This window comes from Suncus etruscus, chromosome 12, assembly GCF_024139225.1.
Source record: "Suncus etruscus isolate mSunEtr1 chromosome 12, mSunEtr1.pri.cur, whole genome shotgun sequence".
NCBI classification, from domain to species: domain Eukaryota; kingdom Metazoa; phylum Chordata; class Mammalia; order Eulipotyphla; family Soricidae; genus Suncus; species Suncus etruscus.
This window is the reverse complement of record NC_064859.1, coordinates 7,119,265-7,136,998: the sequence shown is the minus strand read 5'-3', so window position 1 is coordinate 7,136,998 and position 17,734 is coordinate 7,119,265. Positions and strand designations below refer to the sequence as shown.

The 17,734-nt window shown below is 35.0% G+C and overlaps 1 protein-coding gene across 9 annotated transcripts in view; it reads right to left on the bottom strand.

The window, feature by feature from the left end:
• The window catches only part of EPB41L2 (erythrocyte membrane protein band 4.1 like 2), a 271,009-nt gene that overhangs the window by 118,362 nt on the left and 134,913 nt on the right, over positions 1-17,734 (bottom strand). For all 9 annotated transcript variants that reach the window (XM_049785156.1, XM_049785155.1, XM_049785161.1 and 6 more), the window contains exon 5: positions 3,081-3,185. In XM_049785156.1, the coding sequence (XP_049641113.1) occupies positions 3,081-3,185 (105 nt within the window). The remainder of the gene's footprint in view (positions 1-3,080; positions 3,186-17,734) is intronic.

The window sequence follows — 17,734 nt, the reverse complement described above, 5'->3', positions numbered from 1 at the left end:
CTTAGAGTAAAAGGATGGAAATTAATTATTCAGGCCAATGGAAAACAAAAAAAAGCAGGGACGGTCATTCTTATATCAGACCAAATTGTATTTAACCTCAAGAAAGTGATCAGAGACAAAGAGGGGCTCTACATACTGATCAGGGGAACATTAGATCAAGTAGTACTAGCCCTGGTCAATATATATGCACCTAATGCTGAACCAGCAAAATATGTAAGGTAATTGCTTGGAAACCTGGAGAAACACATGGAAGGGGATGTGATAGTAGTAGGAGATCTCAATACTCCACTATTACCACTGGACAGATCCACCAGACAGAAAACAGGCAAAGAAATAAGAGTCCTAAATGACAAATTAGGAGATCTAGGGCTAATAGACTTATATAGGGCCCTCCATCCCCAGAAAGCAGAATACACATTCTTTTCAAGCCCACATAGAACCTTATCCAGGATAGACCATGTCTTAGGATATAAATCTAAATTGGATAAAATAAAAAATGTAAGGATCATCAGAAGAACCCTACCAGATCACTATGCAACAGAGATCAAAATGGACTGTAAGAAGAAGAAATGGAGAAAATCCAACACCTGGAGATTAAATAACATGCTGCTCAACAATAGCTGGATTAAAACAAATATATCAGACTTAAACACCCAACTCAAAGCTAATGACAATAGAATCAAGAGATCCAAACCAGAACAAGCTATACCCAAAAGGGACCTGTTATACTAGAGGTCCAGGGGGCTTAGAGTGGAGGTATGGGATGCATCTGGGGTGGCGGAGGGAGGTCAACACTGGCGGTAGAAACTGCCCTAATTCATTGTCACTATGTATTTTAAATATAACTGTGAAAGACTTGTAATTCACATTGGTCTCAATAAAAATAAACAATAATAACAACAACAACAAAAGCCCTTATAAAAGAAAGACATTTAAGGAAAGAAATGTTAGTAGGTAACAAAAACAAGCAAGCAAACAGACCTTGTTGACTGATAAGCAATGAAATAAATAATGATGAGGAAAGAACCTAAAACCATTCTTCAGGGACAGTTGAGGTTTAAGGGTTAAATAATCAGCTTGCATTTAAGTTGAGTAAACATCCTGTGGACAGACAAATGCATACCAGATGCAAACATTATTAAATACTTATATGAGAAAACATAAAAATAAAAAATAGTGAACCCTATTATCTATATACATTTTAAAATAAAAATATAGTTTTATAAAAATGATACATTTCTTTGTTGTTGTTTTGCTTGTTTTTTTAATTGGCTTGGATTATTTTGGGGTGGGCACCATATCCAATTGTGCTCAGGGTTTACTCCTCTGTCTGCACTCAATAATCACTCCTGGCGGGTCAGGTGGACCATATGGGATGCAGGAGATGGAACTCAGGTTGTCCACATGCAAGGTAAGCACCTTAACTGCATCATCTCTCCCTCTCCATAGCATTTTTTCATATATTTTATTACCACTAACACAGGATTCTAGTGTACATATTTTATACTGAATTGTTTCTCTTTTACAAAAGGATTAAATGCTTCTATAAATCACAGGGAAAAAAAATCTCAGATAAAAAGCAAGAACAATATTCTCATCACTTTTTCTCTCTAAGAGTAAACACAGGGATACATGGTTACAAACATTATTGACTACCTTATAATTTAAAGCCTAAAAAAGCATGCATTATTTATTTTTACAATGTCTAATATGCTATTTATTCAGAGAAATTATTTCGAACAAAGTTGCATAAGTACAGTTACTATTACAGAAGTAGGCATGCAATTTAATTGTCATCAATTTTAATTTTTTCTTGTTTTTTTTTTTTTTTGGGGGGGGGGCCACACCTGGTGACACTCAGGGGTTACTCCTGGCTATAGGCTCAGAAATTGCTCCTGGCTTGGGGACCATATGGGATGCTGGGGGATAGAATTGCGGTCTGTCCTAGGCTAGTGCGCACAAGGCAGATGCCTTACTACTTGCGCCACTGCTCTGGCCTGAAATTGTCATTAATTTAAATGTGGAAAGGAAACCAGAAATTAAGTAGCAAGTTGAAAGAATTAAGTTTATATAAGTTACCCTTCCCTCTATTTTATTAATGGGATAATCCAGTTTAGACAATGATAATTTGTGGACAATTACATTTTATAGTCTATATTCATCTCCTAGTTGATCTGTTCTATTGGCTTTGATGTGAGAGTTAGATATTAGAAAGTAACTCCTCTCACTATGATCAAATGCTCTAAGCCTCCTCAGAGAATAGATCACAGTGAGTGTGTCTAAGGTCACAAACTAACCAATTATTTTACCTAGAATGCAGACTTGGGCCAAACCATTACAGGTAACTCATATATATAATCAGTATCTTCTTTCCCAAGTAAAGTCCCGAGAAAGTGAAATAGAAGAAAATGAGCTAAGCTCCAAAGTTCCATGGAAACAGCATTTAGCACAATCATACCCTGACACTGCTGCTAAGTATCTCAGAAAACTTCAAGAGCAGAAACAATCTCAATACACTCTTGATGTCAGATCCACTGGAAACTAAAAACTATTTCCAGAAGCAGACTGCCTCTACTTCTTTTTTAGACACTCCCAAACAGTTGGACAAGAAACATCTTCATCCCAGAGAGTTTCCACACTCCAAACAGTTAATCTGTTTAACAAGGCAAACAATCTTCAAAGTTCCAGACAAATAAGCACTGGTACTTTTGACATTCCTTTCATTACTCACCCATCCTTGTTTTTTAGGTATGTTTAATTTCTAGTATATATGCAAATTTAAGATTTAAAAATCAACATAAAAGCATTTAACTCAATTTTCCAGTCTTAAATAATTAACATAGGATAAGTAAGGAAACATACATGATGGCAAAAATTTATAGTTGACTCTACACTAGATCTGGTCTCAATATTTATAAGGAACTAAAAATGTAAAAAATTAAAATAAAATGGGCTATGATAAAGCTCAAATATATTGACTTCACAACTATATGTTGACTTTTAGATACTTTTATTTCTTGTATTAAAAGACTTTTATTTCTCTACACTATAGATTAAAATACTTGTAACAATTTACTTACTTTTTTCTCAGAGTTTTCCTGAATAGAAAGTCCAAAGTAGTCCTTCTCCAAGAGATTGAGGTGTTCACATACTTTGTCAAATAATACTTGTCCCTTAGCATGTTTCTGCAGAAGAAACAGTATTTTAATCTTTTATGTACTAAAGACTCCACAAGTCCTCTAAACGAATAAAAAATGAATTCCAGTATTTTATAACAATGCAAAAATTGATTATAATTTTTTTCAGGCTGGTCTCTTCCTATTACCATACATTCCACCACACAGTATAAGTTCTAAAATAAAGCATAATCAGTACAGATGCTCTATGATTTATTGTTTCTAAATATAAAAACAAAGAAAGTAAAATCATGACTCATTCATTTTTAAGAGAGTACAAAAATATGTCCATTTACTGTTTTGCCCAATTCATCAAAGAGGATCATCTCATATCTACAGAATATTCTCCCTAGGAAAATCACTAAATTCTGTAATTCAATATATTCCAAATTGATGCATCCTTTGAGTCCTAAGAATTGCATTTTGTTCCTTGATATCTGGAAAATAAAAATTGCTTTATAATACAAGCTATTCTCTTTTTTATTTCCTAGAGAATGACTATTTAGGAAAAATTAAATAATAAATAATATCTATTGAGCAGGGATAATTAATCAGTTTGTCTATACACACACATATTGGTTTTAGGGCCACACCTAGTGATGCTCAGGGGTTACTCCTGGCTATGCGCTCAGAAATGCTCTTGGTGTGGGGGACCATTTGGGATACCGGGGATCAACTGAGGTCCGTCCTGGGTCAGCTGTGTGCAAAGCAAGCGCCCTACCACTGTGCTACAGCTCCGGCCCCAGATCCTCTATATTTTTAACACATTTGTCTGGGTTTGTTGTTTTCCTTTTCATCTAATAAACCACTATATCAGAGATATAAAAGCCTTTGACAGTCATAAAAGAAAGTTCATTGATCAATGCCAAAACCTAAGAAAATAAAACTTTCCCATTCTGAAATACAGCCCTGATAACATCCAACTACAGTTCGGACACACCCCCTCCTTTCCTAACATTAACCAAGTGACAATGAGTGAAAAATAATCAAACAATTGTTTTTAATCTTCAGATACATAACCTCACATAAACCAAATGGATACATGCTGGTTTATCCAGTAGGGGAAAATTACTGTTCCCCATGTGTAAAACTTAAAAATAAGAGTTATTTCAAGTAAATCTAATTATTAGGGTTAAAAAAAAATCTAGTCTTCAAACACTGAATGTGTTTCTTTCCTTAAGTCTTGTCTTCTTTCTGCAAACAGAACAAATTTATGCATGAAAGACCTGCAAAGAACTGGGACACAATTATTATTAGATCTTGTACAGGAAACATTTCCTAAAAATAATAGAATCATATAAAATTGTAAAGGGCAAAGGGGAAGGCCACAGAGATTACTGTATTTAAATATAACAAGCACTGTGGGGCCGAAGTGATAGCACAGTGGTTGGGTGTTTACACTGCACACGGCCAACCTGGGAAGGACCCAGATTGATCCCTGGCATCCCATTTTGTCCCCAAAGCCTGTCAGGAGCAATTTGTGAGCACAGAGACAGGAATAACCCTTGAGCGCCAAAAGAGGTGTGGCACAAAATCAAAACCAAACCAAAAAAACAAGCATTGTGCTATTAATATTAACACCGATTCAAAATTAGAGTGAAATATCAAAATAGATGGCAGAGTGAGCAAAGGGGGGTTAGGATAAATTTTGCCTTGCACATACATAGTCTGAAGTCAACTCGAGTTCAATCTCTAGCATCCAATATGGTCATATGGTCCCTCCAGCCTTCCAGGATAAAACCTAGTGTAATATCAAAACAAGTTACTCTATACACTGAAGATAAGAATGTTCTTATATGTCCACATATATTGTAGAAGATTAACAATATTAAGATATGGATTACAAATACGAAGGTTCCAAAGTATTACTTACAAAGGGACAATACATTCAACTTTCCTTTACCTTAATTTGTACAACTATGAAAGGAGGGCAAATGGCAAGTGTCAAATGATCCAGAATAAAATGGCTTCTTAGAATATTGTGTGTAGTGCATTAAGTGCTTAATTAAATGCTAGTTCCATTGTTTGCTTCATATTTCATGTACATGTGAAGATTTGGGCTTAAGTTCTTAAAAACATTTAATATTCCTAATCTGCTTTTTATGCAATTAATAGCCTAAATAAAACTGACTATAGGATTGAAACTTCCAACTATAATGATGACTACTTTCAAATAAGATAAATATTAAAACTAGTTATTGGGCTAGACAGTACAGTAAGTGAAGTGCTTGTCTTACATGCAGTCAACCTGGGTTTGATTCCTAGCACCACATATGGTTCCTTAAGCACTACCAGGAGTGATCCATAAGCAATGGTCAGGGGAGCGCGCGCGCGCACGCACACACACACACACACACACACACACACACACACACACACACACACACACACACACACACACACTGCCAGGAGTGACCCATAAGGAATGGTCAGGAGAAAGTCTTGACCATCAGTGCACGCACGCACGCGCACACACACACACACACACACACACACACACACACACACAACACACACACACACACTGCCCCATACCAAAAAAAATCATAGAAGTCAAGAATGCCTCATTCAATCCCTGTCATGATCCATGAGCACAAAACCAGATAAGTCCTAGTCATGTCTGGGTATTGCGCAATCCTTGATCAAATTGATCTGCTTCTGAAGACTAATTCAAAAAGACAGGCAATATTATATATTTCTACTCTCATTTAAAAATGTATTATAATAAGGCAAATTAACTGCTACACACAAATGTTGTTATTACCTATTAACCATAATCATTTGCAGTCAACTAACCTGAGTATGAGTGACCCTGGATTATCTGCTTCATGTTTCTGCGCTGTTTATAATATAATGTAGTACTTTCATTATTTGAGGAGGAAACCAAGTCACAAACTCTTAGTGGTTGCAGAGATATATGGGAACATGAAGATTCAAATGATCCCTTCTATTCTGCCAATTCTGATTGAGAATCATTGACTTATAACCATATGGGAGAAAAGATTGTAGCAAAATCCCAGTGATTTGGGTTTGAATGCCAACTGTATCACTTAGAAGCTGTTTAATCAGGCAATTAAACTTCTCTCTGCCTCAATTTCCACTGTCAAAAATAATAAATTACTCATAATTGTGAATAAGAGTTAATGAGATGCATTTAAAGTACTTAACAAAATAGCATGTTACATTAAAAGGCAGCTGAAATCATAGGGCCTTTTGAGCAACTAGAGTGTCAAACTCATTTTGATGTCTTCACTTTGCACAGTAGCAGACCAAAAGGTAACTGTCAGATGGAATGAAACAGTACCATATCCACAGTTAAAAGGATGGCAAAATTTGCATCTAAAAGGCAGGTCTTTTGGCTCACAGCTGTATGCAATTCTAGGGTCTAACTCATGGACAATCACCAGTTCATGGACAGTAAAGGAACTATATCAAACATAATGCCAACTAGATACTGGAAGAAGGCTAGAAATTGACTTACATCTTATTTTTATAACCCAACATTCTAAACTCTTCCTCGAATATGTGCAAATACTTCTTGAAGGGGCTGGAACACTTGCTTTATGCATGGTTGAGCTGGGTTCAATTCCCGACACCACAATGTGGTACCTCTGCCCCACCTGCAATGATACCTAAGTGCAGGAGGAATACAAGTCCTGAACATTGCTGAGTGAGGAAAAGAAATGTAAACAATAAGCATGAGAAACTGAAGAGCTAATCTAGTCCCTTTCTCTTCAGGGGAGATTATGTTCCACCTTTATGAAGAAGGGCTGTTGATGATGGGGATTTTCAACATTTGACAATTTCCACTACTAAACCATCAGTTTCACTGTTATCACTGTTTATCTGAAGTATGCCTTTGCTCTGTTTCTGTTCCAACCTAACTCTTCTGAAAAGAATCTAAAATCATAATAAACTTGCCAAACCCACACCAAAAAGAAATATTATTTCTATATTAAATGTCAGTAAGATTTGCAATCTACTTTCTCCCATCCTTCTTAAACCCATTTTTTTTTTACCTCTGAGCAGCAATATGAAATCAATATTTGACTCTGTATTTATATAAATACTCACTGGTATAACTTTCCACATACCAGTTTTTTTTAGATTGTAGTGAAGACATCCAAAGAAAAAAGACAAAAAAATGGTTTAAAATATATCATTCAAGGGCTGGAACATTCGCTGTAATGAACTTAGATTAGATAGATAATAGATAAGATAAATGAAAGTTAGACAGGCAGACAAATAAAGGCAAAGAATCTATAGCTGAACTCAATTGAAAATAAAGGCAAAGGAAAAAAAGACAAACTGAACTCTGAGGCATTGAGTAAAGTCCCTTGTGTTTTTTCCAAAGAAAAAAAGACAAAATGAAATGGTTTAAAATATTTTATTCAAGGGTTGGAACATTAGCTGTAATGAACTTGGATAGATAGACAAGATAGATAAAAATCAGATAGATGAAAGATCCTTTAAATAAATTTTAAAAAATGGAATAAAAGATAGATGAAAGATAGACAGATAAAGGCGAAGAATCTACAGCTAAACTCAGCTGAAAAAAGGCAAAGGCGAAGAAAAACTGGAATCTGAACCATTGAGTAAAGTCCCTTGTGCTTATGCTGTTATTTGTGGCATTTATTATTTAGGCCCAAACATGACATTTCTGGAGGCCTTTCAACTTAGAGGAATTTGTGCAACTGCTTACCCTGCAGATTGCAGTCAACACCACACACACCAATGGCGTTTCATAAAACACCATCACTGTCTCTGTGTAGGCTCCTCCACACTGTAGTTATTGTGTGCCCAGAAGATGATGCTGGGAAGTGCACAATGTAATCCATACATTACAGTCTTTGGGCTATGAATTTTGCTTTAGCTCTAAACTACACTTTGCAAATATAAAAGGCCAAGGAAAAAAAGGTATGAACAGAACAAACACAACAACTGATATATTGTTGTGTATTGGGGGAGGGAAGATGGGAGGAAATTAAAACCAAAGAGTTGGAGAAAATAGTCTGTTAATGATCAGATTATTTTTTAGCAATTTTGGTAAACTATAAATACAACTGTGCCCCAAAGTTCATTTAAATCCCAGTTGGATATAGCCAACGATTGTGAGTGCATATTAGATACAATTTCAGAATTTATATCAGTAATTTATAGTAACTGAAAACTTTTCCGTTAAGAATGAAGCTTGAAAAGGCTTTTCCAACTTGCTCACAGTGTGTTTGTTACAAAGAAAGCATAAACATATACATCTAATATAGAGGCTCTAAGAAGCTTTTATAAAATATAGATTCTCCATGAATATAAGTGGAATGTGTCTGGAATTTGCAAATAACTCCTGATAACATGACACAGACTTTATTAAAAGACTAAGAATTTAATGTTTTCATTAAAATGTCAAGAAAATTGCTAAGATATTCACACAAATATAATCAGCATTATATGATTGTAAATAATATTTATCAAATCCTTGCAATATTATCCAAAGCAAACTAAAAGCAAATTCAGACATTAAAGTCAGAAACAACTGTCGAGTGAATGAATTCACACAACAGAACAACCTCATATTTATGCTTGGATTTTCTTATTTAATGCCCCTGCTACTTTTTCAAGGCCACACCTGGCAGTACTGTACTTGGGAATCACTCCAAGTGAGCCTCAGGGGAACATATGCTGGGGATCAAGTTCAGGTCTACCTCTTACAAGGCAAATGTACCTTACCTGCTTCACTCCAACTCCTGTTTAACCATTTTCAGAAGAAAAATTTAGTGGGATGGGTGTTGCTGTGTTTTACTCCTTTGTCCCTGATGCAGATTTCCTTCCTAATTGCAGCCTATAACTAAGTACTAATCATTTTAAAGCTATCTAAATAATAAACAATTACATTATATTTTTTGTTTCACATGTCTACTTTATCTCAAAGTAAAACAAATTTTATAAACAATTTTCTGTATACATAAGATACATTTAAATACTATTTGAGACCAAATTTATAAAAATACTGTGCAAATGTAACTGTCATTTTCCAGTGTTCTTAATGATTATATATTATAAGTGTAACAAGTCAGTAAAATTATTTTGAAATTAAAAAAATTTCTTTTTGTCCAACTTTTTCCCGATACTCACTCTGAAAAGCAAGATCGCATAAATCAATGAAAACTATACCCTTTTAAAATGCAGAGAAATAAGCCAAGCCCATTACACATTCAATTAAGGCTAGTAACAAACTTCTAACCAAATGAAATAACTAAAAATTTTAAGTAAAATTTAAGGGCCAAGAGTGAAGCTCAACAGTAAAGTATTTGGATTATATGTGTAAGACCTATATTCTCTGCACTACAATAAATCATTCCAATTTACATCACAAAGCACAAGCAGACAACTTCTGTGAACTAGCAACATTTTTGGTAAACTGTCTAGAGTAAGTTGAATAAAAATATGCTATAGAAGAGCTTACTGGAACATTCCTATACAATTCACTTTAAGTTTCTGCTGACAGAAACAGGAAAGATATTAATGAATATAACAAAACTCTTTCCGTGAATGCATACAATCTGATCTGACATTAAAATAGGCATAAAACAGCAAAGAAAGCATTCAGTGAAGAGATGCAACTGGGCTCATAAAGACTGGTGTGCTGACTCTCGAGGTGCCTCAGTGTAATCGAGCTTTTATGAGTTAGAAGTAATTATGAATTGGAAATAATTCTTCTCACAGCTAATGTGCAACTCTTTCATAGAATATAAACAAATTTAAAAATTGAAATGTGATACATCCTTTAACAAGCATCACATTTGACTCATGCATTCATCATGCATGAAGAAATTCCTTTTCCTAAGTGATTTTTACAGAACCTATAGTCTACATTTAATCATTATGATCTAAATAATTAGCATATTACACTTCTGTTCCATAAATGCAAAATGTAATCTGTTCATGTTTGTGTCTTAAAAAAAGAGGAAGAACTGGTACAGCACAAATTGTCAGAACTACACAATGGGGCAGAAGTGACAGCACAGTGGTAGCCACCTTGCATGTGGCTGACCCAGGACAGATGCTAGTTCCATTCCCGGCATCCTATATGGTCCCCTAGACCAGGAGGGATTTCTGAGTGCAAAGCCAGCAGTAACAACTGAACACCACCAGGTGTGACCCAAAAAACAAATACCGACATGAACCACCATGGGAATTTGGAGGTACAGCAAGAGGAGAAAAAATACTTGGCAAGATATACAGATAAATGAAAAATAAACACTATTATTATTATCTTTGAATAACTAAGGAGAAAGAAAACAATACATAAGAGAAATAAATTGATGAAAATGAAAAGTAAAACAAACAAAATGAAATTCTGCACAATGAATTTCAAAAGCCTTTTAGGAATAAGATGAGAAGGACTGGAGCAATAATACAGCAGGTAGAGTGTTTGTCTTGCATGTGTGGCCAATCCAGGTTTGATCTGAGTACAGAGTAATGCCTGAGCATGCCATGTACTTATCTCCAGCCTTAGCAATTAAAAAAATTTAAATAAGTATTTTAGAAAATAAAAATGTACAGAGGTTAAAGTATGAATTTTATTTGTAAAATTATTTCTTGTTATTTCACATAATTTTCATTCAAAAAAAGGAAAAATTAAATTATCTGCCTACCACCATTCTCAGATTAGAGTTAAAAAGTTTTAATTGATGGCAATTACCAATTAACTTGCCTGACACCATGTATGAGGAAATTCCAGAAAGAGATAGATGCTTTCTTCAAAATTATGTCAAGGTGGCTAATGATGGACAAGTCTTAAATTTACTGCTTTCAAAATATCATTGGGACAAAGGTAATATCAAGATTTTGAAATCGAAAGTGAGTGAGAGAGAAACAAATGTTTGGTAGCATATCTTGACTGTTGAAAAATAAAAATTCTATTAAATTTGCTGAAGAGGATAGACATATAGAAACAGCAAAACAAAGAATAAGAATTATCTTTTACCTTACACTTTCAGTCAACCAACTATCTAATCCATTGCAGCTCCTAATAAAAAAGAACTCTATAGGGGCTGGAGTAATTGCACAGCGAGTAGGCAGTTTGCCTTGCACACAATGACCTAGGTCTGATCCCAGACATTCTATATAGTACCCAGAGCCTGCCAAGAGTTATTTCTGAATACAGAGCCAAGTAGCACCTGGGTGCTTCTAGGTGTGGCCCAAAAACCAAAAACTAAAACCAACAAAAACAGGATGCACTCTTTTCTGAACTGTAAACTCTGAAAGAGCCAAGACCACACCTTATTAATTTCAGCAATGCTCTTATAACTCATGGCTTCAGAGCTTTATCTAGAAATTAATTATTTTCACTGATTTATGTTCTTGAAGTTCTATAAGAAGTTAGTCTGCTATTCTGCATTTAAAAGCAGAGCCTGGGGCTGGAGTGATGGCACAGCAGTAAGGCATTTGCCTTGCAAGGGGCTGACCCAGGATGGAATGAGGTTTAATCCCCCAGTGTACCATATGGTCCCACAAGTCAGGAGCAATTTCTGAGCACATAGCCAGGAGTAACCCCTAAGCGTCACCGGGTGTGGCCCAAAATAACCTAAATAAATAAATAATAAATGAATAAAAGCAGGCAGCAGTAGATAGAAATAATAATGGGGAAGAAAAAAGCTATATATACTTACATAGATACCCAAATCTTACTTTTCTAATTGGAAATGGAGGAATTAGGAATATAAATGTAATCACTAGAGAAGAAGCATTAAAGTTACATACACAAGAATTAAGGAAAGAAATGAACAATTACTTCCCATATATAGTGCTAAAAGCAAAGTTTTGCATTAATGCCCTATGGAGGAAGAAAATCAAGTTCTATTTCTCAAAGATCAAGTGAGGTAAAAAAATAAGCGTGAGGTAAAAATAATAAGCATGAAAACAACAATGGTTTTACTAGTTATTCAACATAAAGCATTCTTGCATAAGGAAGTACCTCATTAATTTGCCAAATTAATGGCACAAACAAGTTCAAAGGAAGAAGACTTTCTAAAAACTGAATATGAATTTTAAATTAATACACGTGGAGGAGGCAGGCAAAGGTACAAAGGAGGAGGCTAGGGTACCAGGCAGAGTGGAAACCACTGACATGGCCCTGATAGTCCCTAGCACTTGCATGGCCTGTGAAGCAACACATCTTTGGTCTTAAAATTGAAAGGGGATAAAGTGATATGCATGGTACCCCATTAGTAACAATAGTCCAAACCACGGGTCAAAAATGGAAAAAAAAAACAAAAACGAGGAAAGAGAGAGTGTGTGTATGGGGGGGGATGTAAAATGTATGAGAGAGAATGTGTGTGTGTGTGAGGTGTAAAATGTATGCCCCAGTGGCATATGGAGGTTGGAGGGGGACCGGGAACAAGAGTGGCAGAAAATGTGGCAGGAAATGGTGAAGGGTGGTGTACAATCTATGACTGAAAATTATAACAATTCTGTAACTATATGATGCTTATATAAAATAATTATTTAAAAATATTGAACTGCTGACCTAGTAAGCTGAGTGTTATTGGGTCTGGTCCCTGAACCCTCTTCTCAAGCACTGACTGTGACCCCTCTATAAATACATGTGGATACACATGTAGGGAAGAATCATTTGGGAGGAAAAATAAAAATGCAGAGATGATACGATTAGAAGCTTAAAGGACAGACCACTCAGGGTGTGTTTGAATAAAAAGCAGATCTGGCTGGCAGAAAAGACTCAAAATATACACTAGTAATTAATTGAAAAAGAAATTCTCAGAGTTTATACCTAACGAAGTCAGAAGGCTCTTTCAGATACAAAGTGCCTATGTGAAGGAAATGCTTTGCAGCTGAGACCCCTAAGTATTTTGACCACTCAAGAGATAACTCCCTCCTAAGTAAAATTAAGTGCTTAAAATTACTGTCTTAGGGGCTAAATGAACAGACTCAAAGTCTTTTCATCTGATTCCAAAGTCATTAAAATTTTTTAAATGCATAGAACATAAGGCAATTAAAATGATCCTAGATCCTAAATGGTATTACTAATACTATTTTAGAACATGTCCCAAATTCCAGGGCCTCTACAACTATGTCAAACTAATTAACTAGTATGAAATCTGTTTTGAGTCCAAAAGACTTCATCTTGTCTCGAAACTACAATGTTGAAATTTCTGGGTGAAAATATATTTTGTAACTATAAAATATAGTGACTTGATATAGTAAATACAGTAACTTAAAAAGAAACGCAAGGCTGTTTTGCTGATGGCAGGCTCCTACACTGGAGGTTTCTGCCGGAAGACTTTCATCCACCAATGGGGAGAGTCAACTAGGTTTGGGAACCGATCTAATAGTGCTTACCTAATGTTATACCACCTTTGTCTTTAAAATCCCCCATATGCCCTAAACCAGGTGAAACATACATTGGGACTGACCCTTATTCATAACCTAAATCAAGATCCTGATACTCCAATAAACATGATTTTGTTACAGGACAAAGTCTATTTCTGAGTCAACATTAGCAATCCAGATAAGAGTCAAACTAGATATCTGAAAGCATCCCTTTAAGGATAAAAGATAAAATTTAATATCAAGTAAATAAATAATATAAATAAATAAACTCAAAAATTATAATAAATGGGATTCTGGAGCCCAGCACTCCACATAAGAAGGCAAAACAGACCTTGACACATTCTCTTTCTGATAAGTATTTTTATCAAGCAGCATGACAAAGAGAGGCTGCATTCTGATTGCTTTATTCATAACACTAAGAAAAAATGGTACAGGCATTCCTGTGTGGGCAGAAACAATGCCCTCAATTCTGAGACAAAATCAACACGTGGGAACAACTTTCAGATGCCAGAGGAAAATGTGAGCAGCTCTGATTAAGAGTGCTCACTCACTCATGTTTCCAAAAGCCTGCAGAACTTAAAAAAATAATATACACTTATCAGCTACAGCAAAACCAACTGAATCCAAGAAATAGAGGAAGCACATATTTTCATTCTTACTTTGCAGTGTAAGAAGGAAAAAAAAAAAGAGGTCATTTACCATGATATCCAAAGAGTCAAAAGAAAAATAAACATACATCTCCTGACTTTATATCCATGGCTTTAACTAACCTTATTGTACTTTTCCTTTCAGGAAAGAGTCCTGCTTTTTTAACACCAGAATATGATTACTTCATATATCACAAGACTCCCATAATTAAGTCTTTAAAGCTAAGCATGCAGAATCTAAAAAAAAAAAGTAGAACTTTATACAATTTAATTATTCTGGTATAAAGGCAAATACCACTCAATATCTCAATAAGATAAAAAGATTGAAAGGATAGCTTCTTCATTTAAAATGTCCATTATTTATTTTGCATAATAAAATGAACCACAAAAAAATGAAATGGAAGCTCAAAATGGAGAAAATATTTGCAAATCATTAATTTTTAAAATCTGTAAATAATTCAAATAACTCAATTAAAAAATCAAATTTAAAAATGAACAGATAAATTTTCAAAAATAGTCAATAGGCACATAAAAAGCTTATGAACCTCATTAATAGGAATGGACAAATATAAAGACCATTAGATTAATAATATTACTGCACATCTATGAATCATTATTATCAAAGAACCAAGAGTTAACTAACAGGTGTTGAAGGTGGAACAAAATGTCAAAAATAAACTACCACAGTGATATAGCAATTCCACTTTTGGGTACTTATCCCAAGGAGATGAAAACATTAACTCAACAAAATATATACACATCTTTATTTACTGCACTATTATTTATAATAGCCAAGATAAGAAAAAATGTTAAGGGTCTATTTCATATATATATAAGAAAATAATACTGGGCCAGAGTGAGAGCTCAGCGGGTAGGGTGTTAGCCTTGTATGCAGTCTACCCAGGTTAGATCGCCGGCATCCCATATGATCCACAGCGCTTGCCAGGAGTAATTTCTGAGTGCAGAGCGAGGAGTAATCCCTGAACACCGCCAGCTGTGGTCCATAAACAAAAACAAAACAAAAACAATACTGATGGCTCTCAAAAGTAAGAGTTTTGAAGGAGGTGAAATTAAGTAATCCTGCTGAAAACTTCCAATTATAATATATAATATTATATATATACTATATAATATATAGTATTGTTGTCATGTCATATAGAAGCAATTTTATGAAAGTCAATTCATTTCCATATTGGTTTTTAATTAAGCAGAATCATTCTCTAAAAATGTTATCTATTCACATTTATGTTTAGAAAGATTTTGTGAAGCTTTTTTTTGTTTTGTTTTTGGGTCATACCCGGCAGCACTCAGGGGTCACTCCGGGCTCTATGCTCAGAAATCACTCCTGGCAGGCTCGGGGACCATATGGGATGCCGAGATTTGAACCACCGTCCTTCTGCATGCAAGGCAAATGCCTTACCTCCATGCTATCTCTCTGGCCCTGCGAAGCTTTTTTTATTCACTTAATATTATTGTATATTCTCAAAAGAACAAAAAATTTATTTTAAGTTTAGCACTTTTTAAAATTAATGCTGCATGGCTCTTTATTTGCTCCTTATTTGAATGTTGTTTTTTACTGAGGACATTAGCAGCAGCAGTGGAAGGAAGTCACTAAAATATCTAAAGGCATAAATGAAGTACTCTTTTCGGGGGAGGGATACTAGGATTCAAACCACTGTCTGTTCTGGTTCAGCTGCGTGCTAGGTAAACACCCTACTGCTCTGGTAAATGAAGTTCTAAATGAAGTGCAAGAGGGGTTCAGATGACAGGATGAGAAGATTAATATCAATCCAATAAAAAAAAAAACCTAGTGTTATCAATCCAATAACTCCCCAAAAAAAACACTCAAAATTAAGGAGACTTAATTTAATTCCTAGGTTCAAGAAAGAACATGTCAGAATGCTCACAGAACAACATGGAAACAAAGCCAGAGATGTTATGCAGATAGAATCTATAAGGAGCATGCTGGAACAGAGTGATAGGAGGTTTGCCTTGCACATGGCCGACCCGCAAATGACCTATGTTTGATCTCTGGCATCCCATATAGTCCCCTGAGCCTGCCAGGAGCAAGTTCTGAGTGCAGAGCTAGGACACCCCGGAGCACCACTGGGTGTGCCCCCCCAAAACCGTAAAATAATAAAAATAAGGAGTATGCTATAATCTAAAGGTCTATAAAAATTAGACACATATAAAAGTAACTATAGGCACCTGAAAAGACATTGTAGAAACCCATTTTTTTTTTTACTTTTATTTACCTACGTTTCTGGCCACACCCAGCAGTGCTCAGGTGTTACTTCTGGCTCTGTGCTCAGAAATCACTCCTGGCACGCTCAGGGGACCACGTGGGATGCTAGGAATCAAATCTGGGCCCGTCCTAGGTCGGCCACATCAAGGCAAATGCCTTACCATTGTGCCATAGCTCTGGCCCCAAAATACTTATAATTTTTTAATGACAGTAAGCAAAAGGAAACAAAAATTCCTCCCCAAAATTAATTTACTTAATTCACACAATGAATGAATTCACACAATGAAGAAACTTTTCTTAACATACTCAGGCCATCTACCACAAGCCAATGGCAAATATTATTCTCAGTGGAAATTAAGTAAATATAAATTAATATGATTAATTAATTATATTAATATTTAATATACTTAAATTAATTTAAGTAAAATTAAATATTTCCCCTGAGCTATACTAGTTTTTCTTGAGTGCTGTCTAGTTTAGTAATACCTAATTTCCCACAATGAACTTCCTTAAATAGTCTTCAGACATCTATTTCCGGCATCTAGCTACAGAACTACAGACAAGCAGCATCAGCATAACACCCAATCAATCCTTAGAGCTGGTGATAGAACTGAAAATATGAGAGGGTCCAAACCTCTTGACAGCTGGCCGGTGTGTTCTGCTTCTAAAAAAGAAATAACCTGTCTGATGAATTATCAGGCCCATTCTAATAAGAAGAAAGCAGAAAATTAAAGTGTGAGAAAATGGGAGAGGGGCAGGACGAGATATGATTAAGCAAAAAAGAAATACAAATTATAACATCTACATATTTATTACTATTGTTATTTATGGGATCATAGGGATGACTTGAAGACTATTTTAGAAGAAAACGCAATTTGGGTTGCTCTTCAAACCTGAATTTTTTTCTTGCACACGAATCTTTGCTTGTTTGTTTCTTTGCTTGCTCATTTCCACTCTGGAGAAAACAGTTCTCTTTCAAATATGTACTTCCCTCTTTCACTTCCCTCACACCTTTCTAAATTTAATAAAAACTACCTTGCTACATCAAAAAAAAAAAAAGAAGATAAATAAAAGGGATTGGAACTCCACTAAATAGTAATAGAATTGCTTGTAGGATTATGCCACTAAAGTCTACTTACATTGTTTTGGTTTGTACATGTAGGTATGTGTTAAAACATAAATGCTAAAGCTAATGTCAAATGTTTCTATTTCCTTCAAAAGATAACTCATCCTGATGTTATCATCTATTAACTAATAATTTAACTTTTCTTTAAATTAGTCATCAAATAAAGATTTGTATGGGTTCACAATCAAATATT